The 11,711-nt window shown below is 36.1% G+C and overlaps 1 protein-coding gene across 4 annotated transcripts; it reads right to left on the reverse strand.

The window, feature by feature from the left end:
- LOC109234443 (F-box/LRR-repeat protein 4-like) lies at positions 708–10,792 on the reverse strand. 4 transcript variants are annotated; one of them, XM_019400440.1, is made up of 16 exons: positions 10,678–10,792; positions 8,995–9,513; positions 8,779–8,907; positions 8,468–8,675; positions 7,733–7,879; positions 6,717–6,791; positions 6,541–6,612; positions 5,835–5,906; positions 4,540–4,611; positions 4,379–4,450; positions 3,657–3,728; positions 3,436–3,507; positions 3,106–3,249; positions 2,325–2,399; positions 2,007–2,153; positions 708–1,192 (listed from the first exon to the last, which is right to left on the reverse strand). In XM_019400440.1, exons 2-16 carry the CDS (start codon positions 9,190–9,192, stop codon positions 1,005–1,007), a joined length of 1,743 nt encoding a protein of 580 aa, XP_019255985.1. In that variant the 5' UTR covers positions 9,193–9,513; positions 10,678–10,792; the 3' UTR covers positions 708–1,004. The 4 variants fall into 4 exon arrangements, with proteins under 4 accessions (XP_019255985.1, XP_019255986.1, XP_019255988.1 ...); XM_019400441.1 differs by having other exon boundaries at positions 10,636–10,792; XM_019400443.1 differs by having other exon boundaries at positions 2,325–2,396; positions 10,678–10,791.

Here is an 11,711-nt window from a genome sequence, read left to right on the forward strand (position 1 = left end):
CAAAGGTGTTGGCCTGTAGAAGGAGCTAAGGTCATGCCATGTTTTGCCAGTAGATCCGCTACATTGTTTGCTTCGCGATAGATATGCTTAAGTTCCGATTGTCGCAGTTGTGTCTTCAATAACCTGCAATCCAAAATAAGAGGTAAGTAGAGATCAGAACTTGTATCAATCATCGTTTGCAGTACCTGGGAATTTGTTTCTATCTGTAGCGGATAAAAATGGAAGTCCTGGGCAATTTTCAATCCTATCAATAAAGCATGAAGTTCTGCTTCAAGTGCGGATGACCAAATGCGGCGTGTAGTGAAACCATCCATTGACATTGATGGTCTCGAAACACTCCCGCAGCACAAGGTTGTTGCTAGTCTCAAACATACACTACATTTTAACAATCGCCAAAAAGAAAAATCAATGACTTGAAATAAGAATACCTTATTGCTTCTTTTTTGTTTTTTTTGACACCAACACTACTGTTTTTTTTTTGACACCAACTCTTTTTTAACCAAACTTGAGTTGAACATCTCAATCGAATTAGTAACAACTTCCAAATTAGAATTTAGTAGTCTCCCAAATCTTGACGAGTTTTGTCCAGATAGATTTCTTAATTTTCCTTTCCTAATTAAGTACATTAATTATGTAAAAAAGGAAGAAAAAAATAATTGAACCATTTTATCTCTAACAATAGATGTAGACATGCAGTACTCAGAAACTGAAAGAAACCCATATCTCTTGTTTTCATTTCTCTTAAATATGTACAAAAGTTGAGAACAAGCGGCTCAATATAGCCTATAGGATACAATATTCCAACTTCTGCTGTGCCAAGTAATAAGATTGATGAGAATAAAAGTCATCGCCAACATAGCAAAAACAAGTATTTTTCCCCTACCAATATATAGAATAATTACTACTACTACATGTTATTTTGTTTATTTACAAACCAAAGCGGTAGTCCATTTATATCGTGGTGCTTTAGTCCATATATATATCCGTGATAACCATTACTGTTATCACTGATCAGGGCGGTATCGTGCTAGATTCCGAAGGGCTTTGGCTTGAAGCTTCTTGATTTCACATGCGGTCACACCACAAAATTCCAGGTACAGAGAGCGTAAATTCTTCAGACGCTTCAGGTACTGCAAACCGTCGTTCGTGATACTCGAGTTTGAGACGTTTAAAGAGACCAACGATGTCAATGCTGCATTTCCAAACAAGATGTTAGCCAATGAAATAGGAAAAACCATGAAAAACTACGAACGAAAAGAAAAACACCATGTTGTCTCTTCCTCTCTAGCTCAGTGTTTGTCAATTGAGTTACCTAATAGGCTAATACACATATGTATTAGGCGGACTAGTCGAAATGCACACAAACCAATCCGGACGCCACCACCACCACCACCAACAAACCCAGTGTAATCCCACTTGGAGTCTGAGAAGGGTACTATGTAACGCAGCCTTACCCCTACCTTGTGCAAGTAGAGAGGTGGTTTCCAGTGAACCCTCAGCTCCAAGCAAGGGTATAGAAAAGAAATGCAGTAGTGTAAAGCAATAGCGGATCCAGAATTTTCAAAGCATGGGTGCTCAACTATTTCTAATCTGAAAATTGCTATTGAGACTGGGTGCTCAATTAATGTATTTATATGGATTTACTAGTTTTTTTATACAACTAATAGTATCTAGCTCTAAAAGTAATGGGTGCTCAAGCAACCATAACTCATAGAGTAGATCCGCCACTGGTGTAAAGGTCTAGGAAGCAGTAACAGCCGCAAGTACAACAGCTAAAACACAAGTAACATCAGGTAGTAATAGAGTTTTAAGAATTTAATCGCGCACTCCCATGTTTCCTCACTAGCATATCGTACACCCAAAGTACTCTATTCCTTAAGCCCTCCAATAGAGAGGGCACGTGTGGAGGCACGGACCATTGTGGTAGCATGGTACAACAGTATGTCAAGAGAATTTTCGCATATAGCAAGTCATGGACCGAATGAAATAGATATTCACAAAAGTACCTGATAGATATTCCAAGGCTGTATTTGTTAGCTTCAGGTTTTGTGACAAGTTCAGAAACATCAGAGAAGAAAGATCCTTTATGTTCTTGACGCCAGCATCCGTCAACCGCCCGCCACAAATGTCAAGAGATCGGAGATTTTTGAAATCTGATGAGACATGCACACACTTTGAGAATTTGGAAATAAAAGAAAAATATGCAAAACCATTGCGCCCGAATACAAATGCAGCAAAGCTATCAAGATTGGTTTGCTTCACGCGTTAATAATACGAGTATACTCATGTTGTACTAGTAAGTAATCAAGAAGCAATTAACTTACATGAGAGATATTTTGTCCCTGAATCCGTGATCTGGGCACCAAAAAGATCCAGGTGAGTCAATCCAGTTAAACCTGCTTCCATATGACACAAAAAGCTACATGTTAAAGCTTATAGCACACACCTGAAAAGAACGATACAAATTGCTTCAAAATAGTATAGAGCGATCTATACTTCGGTAGGGCGAGAGAAATCTCAAAAGTAAACTAATAAATGCACTAGAAGAAGAGATGAAACTAAACAGGTCAAGCTTCAACAACAGTGAAAGTTGCCGCTGAAAGGAGAAAACAATCAAAGAAAAATATGACATCGAATTGAAGGAATAACACAAAAACCAATTTGAATGGTAATCGTAAGGCTTCATATTTTGTCATTATTACGAAGCGCCACCATAAATAATCATAGCACATTCCGGTGCTTCAGTTCTGTACATACCGATGCCAATTATTATTCTCCTTCACAGTTTCCAAAATATACCTTAGTCTTTATACTAGCAAATTTATCTAATAAGTTCATCAAACACACACACACACGCACGCACACACATGTCCCTAATAAGTAAGAATATAACGTGGTAAATATTATAATATAGAAAAGCATGGAAGGAATAAGTAACACAAATAGATAGACATGCACGAAGTCTATCCCGAACAGGAAGAGGAAAAACCACGGGTTCAAAGATATATTAATGAAGATGGACCAAACACCTTAAGATAATATCAGCGTGAGTAGATTTCTGGAAACCGCGGTTCAGATAAAGCAACTAGAAATTTTAAGGCTTACTGGTGAGAACTGCAAGGCCCGAGTCAGTAATCTGACGAGTATCAAGGTTAAGCGACCTAAGAGATGTCAATCCAGATAACGTTTTCAAACTGTTGTCAGTTACTGATGTGAACGAGAGGTTGAGATCTTCCAACTTTGTCAATCCTAAAACATATGAATCACTCAAATCAGTGCATCATAATTTGTAGTAATATTCAAATTAAAGGCTGCATTTTTTTTTCAAGTCAAAAAGGTGAAGTGGTGTATATCAAAAGCCATTAGCTAATGTGGTGCCAAAAGCTCTATAATATAGTAGAAAAGTTGTTTCTAAGTAGAGATAAACAGTCCGACCAGAGAGTTGAAGAATTCCATCGCTTCCAACTTCAGTATCAGACAGCTCCAAAGCTTTCAAGTTTGCGAGTCCTGAAAAAGACAGAGGCTTACACCTATAAGATAAAGAGCATTCTCTTCTCTCCGGGTCGAGGAACGTAACAGAAAAGGAAATGGGCGACACTACAGCATAATGCTGCAAAGACAAGACGGGAGGGGAAATAAACTATGGTTACATATACCAGCTAAATGAGCAAGACCGTCATTGCTAATCCTACAAGAATCCAAGTAGAGGCCTTCCAATTTTGTCAGCCCTGCAATGTAGGTAAACACTAAATGAAATAAATAACCAGAAATTATTAAACGGAGAGAAGTAACGAACCACCTGAACCAAAATCTCAAAATTTTCACTCTGAGGGGTCAGGTAAAAGAACATCAATTCTCCCTATTCTGAAAGCATCTCAAAACACCAAACAATGCAAGCATTCCATGAGGCAAATATACACTCTAAATATACCAGCAGTTCGTTTAAGCCGAAAAAAATAAAATTCCAGCATGAGAACATTAGGTAGAGAGGATGGTCATATTATTCCCACGTAAATTAAGTTTTGATCCTATACGGAAGTGTCAACACTCAACATGATCAGGTTGATAACAGCAAAACTTTCCGCGAGATAGATATTCACTAAATGGTAGGCATATAACTGTTGCATGCCAACATCTAGCCGAAGCATATTAGCGACTATCTTTTCCATTTTGCTGACTGCCAAGAAGGTGATGCTTTATATTTCAAAGGAAAAAAAAGACTCTTGGTGAGAAAACTTATGCAGTAAACTGAAAGCTTTCAGAGTTTAATGTACACTAGAGCATGAAAGCAAAGAGGGAGAGACTAAAACAATCAGAGAGCAAAAGCTGAAATGCCATGTACCGTCAAAAGAAGGGAACCAAAGAAGAGATTACTGACCTTTTAAATGTTCCAAACATGCATCTGTGATATTGTTAAATCCCATATTCAACTCTTTCAAATTGCTGAGCGCTGCAGATGTAAAACAATTGGCTAAAGGATGTGGAATGGTTTTGATTTCGTTAGTTCTATATGGCAAATAACAAATTTCTTCCACTCACCGGAAAACTTCTCGCATCCAACATCTGTTAGATGGCATCTATTGAGATTTAGCGATTGCAGTGAAGTGAGAGCTGCATTATGATACAAGGAACTATCAGAAACTAAAATAACATGAAAAGATTCCAAAAATGAATACTATAATTATCACCCTGACAAAGTATTTATAGACCATACTTAATGGTATGGCAGAAACTTCTATGGATGCAATCAATGACCAATCTACATACAGGAAAATTCTCTTGAATTAAACAATCTTACAACCAAATATCGCCGTCGTTAATCACAGGGAATTGGTACTTACCAAAAAATTTGGACTAAGGGATTTGAGCAAAACCTAAAATAAAAGGTCTAAATGGAGAGCTAAAGAATGTTATCTTATAAAATCATTGGCTGGGGAATTCTTTGATTTGAAGTTCGATTAGACGTTAAACATACAAAGTTAGTCCATCGTTTCTGATAAAGTTGCTGCCATGTGACCAAGAGGTCACGGGTTCGAGCTGGGGAAACAATCTCTTGCAGAAATGCAGGGTAAGGCTGCAAACAATAAACCCTTATGGTCCGGCCCTTTCCCGAACCATGCCCATAGCGGGAGCTTAGTACACCTAGTTGCCCTTTTTTTAGTCCATCTTTTCTGAGATTTTCCAGTTTCGGCAGAAAATTGCTGTTCCGTGCCTATATGTCTACAGGTACCTAGGGTCATCAAATTACTTTGTGTAAGGTAATAGGCTAAGCTCTCCACCTTTTTATTGGATATGCAACAAATTACTCTATTTGTTCTGCCGATGATATCCAAGAGCTTAGTTTCAGCTGAGTGTGGTACTGAGTCACCAATAACTGTAGCAATCCCTTGGACGAAGTAAAACAACTACCTGTTTAGGAGTCGATTATAGGCACACATTAAATATTCTGGTCAGGTTCTGTTTTGTCCCAACCATAGACTTTCACAATGTTCTCCTATAAGAAGGAATACAGCTGCAGATCCGGATCATACATTTTAATAAACAGCTTTTAAATCTTATATAAGCACTAGGCTAATCCCCTTCTTTTTTCTCTTCCATCTCTACTAAGCATCTTAATGTGATTATCACTCTCGTATCTGTCTTAATAGAAGATAACACTAGTATATGTTTTGCTCATTCAAGCTTGTTTTTCCACTATCCGACTTGTTAACTTTATCTCCAATAAGTTTTCTGAGAAAATTTCCAATCCGCTCGATTCATTATCCTACCTATTTACTTCACCAATAAACTAGGCTTAATAAGTGAACACGGGAACAAGGACAATGAAAACAGACCTGTCAGGTAATCCAAACATAGAGCAGTAACATCAGACCCTTCCAAATTTAGCACGACGAGTTTGTCCAAATCTGTAAAACCAGTAGGAACGTAATATTATCAAAACCAGATTAGATCTTAATCATAGGGGAAAAAAGAAGACTTCACGAAAAGCAGCCAAAGAACTAGGTGGAAAATCCATGAAAGGGATTGCAAAGCCAGACTCCTTTCACAGTTTCGGTATTCATTACCTAAAAGAAGACCACAATAATGGCACAATGCAAATCTACAATTTATCCAAACCAATTATGTGGTGATGAGGAATAAACGTGCTATATCGAGGTGCCTAGATCTCCTTAAGGTTGCCATTTATGCTTATAACACTAAACCATCCCCTCTTCCCCAACCTTAAAAAAGAAAAGAGACAGATTTACTTCGACAAACATGCAAAGGGATCCGGCCAAATTTGAATAAAATTAGTACATCAATTTTAAAAAATCAAACTGTGTAATACAAAAGTGAAGTAAACTTGAGGCTGTGGTTTTCATGGATAATATAAGAAAAGCATCATGTGTTTTCTGGACAAGAGAATCCCAAAAGATGGGAGCTTTAAAAAGTAAGGCGAGAACACCTAAACCAAGCACCGAGACAGCTCTTATATGACCAATTAATACCACCATCATAGGACATTGCAAAAGCTTATAACAACACAAATGTAAGTGATACCTCTCAAATAAGACACTCCAACATTTGTAATGTTGTCACATGAAATCTGAAGTTCCTTCAAACTCACAAGCCCTGAAGTACATTACGTGAAAACAGGCAAAGAGTTAAGTAGCAAACTCTACGGAACAAGCTCGGTGACATTTATGAAGATTTTAAAGCACATTCATCAAGAATACCTGCAAGAGACTTCAAGTCTGAATCTGTGATACACTTGCATCCTCTTATACTGAGAGATTCAAGATTTTTTAAACCTGAAAGTTAAAAGACGCAACCATCTTGACACGGTGAAGACCAATTAAAAGCATAAATGGTGAAAAAACAGCTAGAAAATTAAATTATAAATAATATGTTCTTTAAATAGGTTCACTAATCCTCTTACATGACCAGCGATAGATTTTCTCTTCCACCAACACCTCCTTTTAAGAAGAAAAATCTACTACCTCTGGTTTTAAACAATTTACTTCTGCTCATGATTATTCTCGCTACTTTAATTTGAATTACTTTTTACCTCTCAGCATGTTTGAACTACATTTTAAGGAAAAGTAAATTTTGTGATATACAACAAGGGATAAGTGTTTTAGTAACTCTATCAGATTATCCAAGTTTCTGATGGTACGTTCGAAAACGATAAATATCAATACTTTCATTGCCATATCTTCAAGGTGTGAAATTAAAGCTGATTCACCCAGAAAAACAGGACCATAAGAGTAGATGATGCGACAAATACGTAACTACTCAAATAGAAGAATGCAATAAATATGTGTAACAAAACTTGATAAGAAAAGGTAAGTTTGATTGCATTCTTGCTCAACGTGCAGTTCCAATAAGCAGAAGGTCAATGTTTTCCTATGCAATTCTTTCACTCTCACCCCGCCCCTCCTTTTGTCTTTTCTTTTACGTTGTTAATTCTAGTTCTTTAGAACAGCATGGAATATTTACTGGTATTCTCCTGATAAACCCCTAACATTCGACTCAAGAATTTCTGTGTCGTAGATTCGGTCCTTTGCATCGCAAGTAGAACTAAATAAGTGTATCAACAGGTTGGAGTTAAACGCATAAAAGGAAGCACATAACCGAGGAAAAGAGGGACATATGTTGTGTATTCTTATATGACTGGAAAAGATAAGAGTGGCAGAACATTAAAGACCGACATAATGTTTCCTCGACATGGAAATTTTGGAAAATAACAAACCTTCAAGATGAATAAAACCCCCATGAATTAGAGGACATCGCTCAAAATCCAACTTCATCAGTTTCACTAAGCCGGATAAACTTTTCATTGCTTCAGCTGTAAGCCCAACGCATTTTCTAAAACCCAAATATTTCAAATTTGAAAAACCTGAAAGCAAAAGTATAATGGATCGTGATCACCAAAAAATCTAGCACCAAAGTGGGGGAGGATAGAGATATTCTATCAAATATGTTACGCATTCCATATGAACTATTTTCTTAAAAACAGTATATTAAGCAGGATATAATGCAGGTAGATGAGTATCGAATCTCTAGTAGCAGATTACCATAGTGCTGAAGCATCACTTGAAGTTCACTTCAGATGGATTTTTCATATTCGTTTAGTTGCCTTTGTTCTATCTAAAGAATAGAGAAGTCCACAGAGAGTTGGTATCCCAAAAATGTAAATCAAAAATTTTCCCAAAAATTAGAATAATTGGAATCCAATTGCTAGAAGCAGCACTTAATAAGTAACGATTCGATGCCAAAGACAAAACACACTTTAAAGAAAATAGCAAATTCAATGATAGATCTTTCCACATTCTTGCAGACATTGGCAAGCTATAACAGACACAAACACAACAATACTAGATACAGAAGGAATAAAAACATTTCATTCCCTTCAGACGAGACAATCCTAATATGAGAGCAATATAGATAAACATGTGATATATCATCAAAGAGTAGGAATAACTACCACTGATGTGCGTTATGCCACCGTCAGAAATTTTGTCGCAGCAATCCAAACCTAAAGCTTGGAGGTTTGAGCAATTCCTTAAGCGGCTTAAACCAAAATCTGTAACCTCAGTACTAGAGATATATGCGGACAGTAAAGATGATCCTTGTGAAGAGATGACATCCATCCAATTATCTTTTACTCGTGTACATTCTTCCATGCACATATCCTGTCAACAAAAAGAAACCATCGAACGAAAATAAGCATTAAACGATCCTAGACTAAAACAACAATTTAACATTTCAAGCTTTCAGTACAAGCTGGGACTTTACATGCAGAGCGCAATCTCTGAAAGCCTCAATACAGTTATCGGAAAGACTACATGAGTCCACCAGATGGTTAAAAATCAACTGGCTTACATCGCTCGGTAGCATGGAAAATGAATGGTATTTGTCAATGTCCTGTAAATACAGAGAGCATAAGATTTCCTCAACAAAAACACAAGTCCTCAACCATAAAATCCCTAACAGAGAGAATGAGTTAATCACCTCACATATTTTATGAATGCACAATTCCATGAGGGACGGACAACCGCTTCGTCGAAATTGACAACAGCCAGCAGGAACAAAAAGAGAAGGCTCTAGCCATTTCGAGCTCCCAAATTTGAAGTATCTACTAGAGAAGCCTCTTCTAGTTATGTTCTCATCGGCATAATGGTCTCCTTTACATGAACAAACGCTCCCCATAATCAAGGAATTTCCTTCAGAAGACGCACTATCATTAAATTTTTCCTAAAGATGGTACTATGACCAGAGGCGGATGCAGCCTTGCAGCAGCGGGTGCATCTGAACGTATTTTCAATGCGATATATAAATTTATGTGTAAATATTCACTACAAATAGTAAGTTTGAACCCACAATTATAAAAATATAATAGGTTCAATGCTAAAAATCTTAAAGTTTGAATCGGTAAAGTTTAATTGGATCCGCCTGTGACGATGACTCGGTTAAGCAAAGAGTAATCCCATATGTTTGGTAGCAATTTTGCATAAGCATTCAAGAGCAGTCCTGGAAAACATGGACATAAAATACATCAAAATTCCACATATATACTTTAATTTAATATAGAGATGAAATTAACATTGTGAGGAATGCTATTGAAAAAACAAAACTATCAATATAAATTGGCATGCCAATAAGTCAGAAAATGAATAATAACTCATTGCATTTATTGGTTGAGTACATCAATATCTATAGGTAACTAAAGGCATAAATTAAGTAAAATATATCATTAATGTAGATCCTAAACTTAGAAAGAAAGTAAATATCTTATAAAATATTCCTAAACTAAAAGGAAAATAAATATTTCTACCATTAGTGTAGATTCTAAAATTCTAAATTAGAAGGAAAAAAATATTATGAAATATCTATAAACATATTTTAACAGTTATCAACTTAAAGAGAATTTCAAAAACACAACCAAAACTAATGCATAATTAACCATATACAAAAAGAAGAGGTTAAAAAAATCATTTCCCTTAGATTATTAAATACTATTATACGACAAGAATATGTAAAATATAATCTTCCCTTTCTTCTTCTCAATTATTTGCACAAGTTTTCAAGATTTTCTGAACTCTCTCAATGACACTTCTCCAAACAAATACACTATGCAGAAAACAACAAGAAAACAACCTTAAAATTCCACAAAATATGTTTTTCCATTGTTTCTACCACTAAAAAGGTAGTCTGATATACAAAACATCCTGCATTAACACAGGGTCCGTGAAGAACCGCAACCTAGGAGTGCGATGTAGCCAGCCTACCCAAATGCAATTATTAGTAGTTGCTTCTACGACTCGAACCCAAGTATTAGTAATTACTTCTACGACTCAAACTCAGTATTAATAGTTGCTTCTACGGCTCGATTAGTAGTTGCTTCTACGGCTCGATTAGTAGTTGCTTCTACTGCTCGATTAGTAGTTGCTTCTACTGCTCGATTAGTAGTTGCTTCTACGACTCGAGGCCTGGCCTATTTGCTTCTACTACTCAAGAACACAAAATACATGTAAAGTTTGAATCATGCGCACAATAAATGGAAGGGAAGGAAAAAGGAACTTAAAGGAACATCATAATATAAAAAATGAATAAGAAAGCATAAATGCATGCAAAGAGAAACAAAATACACACTTAGTAAAATTTCAGTGTGTATTTTCAACTAAATTTTCAAACCTCAAAGAGCAAAATTTAAGTACTCCAAAAATAAGATAGAGCAAATTTCATATGATTTCAAAGAGGATAAATACAAAGATGAGAATTTGATGGGAACAATGAGAGTAAAAGAGGCAGAAAGGAGCCAAAGAAGGTGGCAAGAATAGGGGAACTATGTGTGTATGTGCCACCTGTCCATATTTTTGTTTGGAAATGTGGCATTTTGATGAGTCATTTATATGACTTAGATTGATTTAATACTAAGAAGATAAGAAACAACCTTTTTTTTTATATTTTGTGTGATCAAAAAGTGATGTCATGTCGTTATTCCTAGTACTGTGTTGTTTGTGCCTTTTTTATTTTTATATTTGTTATCGTGGTGTCGTATGATTTGTCACCCTATCATTATAACATATCGTTATTCAAAGTTTATCTTTTTTATATATAAACACATAAAGTACTTTTATACATCGGTAATATTTAAGATATTGTATCTGATAAGCTGAAATTGATTACGTAGCTTTCCTCGGTAAGAGTTCGTCCCATCGAACTTGTTTAGTGCAATTTATATTTTCTGTGTGATTTACGAGCTATTACTAGTGAGAAGGTAATATGTATACGATGAAAACCGGTCTCAAAAGATGAGTGAATTAGGAAGCAACACGTGTCAAGAATATAATGACCAATCAGCAGTGATTCAACCATGCTCACATCGGATACAAACTTATATGGCCGGATAAGATGCTGATAACGGATGCAAATCTGTGGCCAAATAAGAAGCAATTCAAGATATGACTGTCACATAAACCATATAGAAGACCAGAGGCTTATCCAAGTTGAGGGATATGGGTTCACGTGAACCATACTCCTCTCCCTAAATCATGTATAATAATGTTATATTTCTTCAAAATTACTTAAATATATATGCGTGAATTCATGTTCAAAGACTATTATGGTGCAATTTTTATGGGTGCACCTCTACAAGTGAAATTCGCAGTTCAAATCCCACTCTGAACGGTCTTGTTTTCGGCACGGAGTATATATATATATATATA

This window comes from Nicotiana attenuata, chromosome 11 (assembly GCF_001879085.1).
Source record: "Nicotiana attenuata strain UT chromosome 11, NIATTr2, whole genome shotgun sequence".
Lineage (NCBI taxonomy): Eukaryota > Viridiplantae > Streptophyta > Magnoliopsida > Solanales > Solanaceae > Nicotiana > Nicotiana attenuata.

Coding starts and splice junctions, on each gene's coding strand:
- LOC109234443 (XM_019400440.1), bottom strand. CDS start 9,192: ATGGGGAGCGTTTGTTCATGTAAAGGAGACCATTATGCCGATGAGAAC. Junction 6,613..6,716: donor AGACTTGAAGTCTCTTGCAG/GTATTCTTGATG, acceptor AATGTACTTCAG/GGCTTGTGAGTTTGAAGGAA. Junction 4,451..4,539: donor TGGATGCGAGAAGTTTTCCG/GTGAGTGGAAGA, acceptor TTACATCTGCAG/CGCTCAGCAATTTGAAAGAG.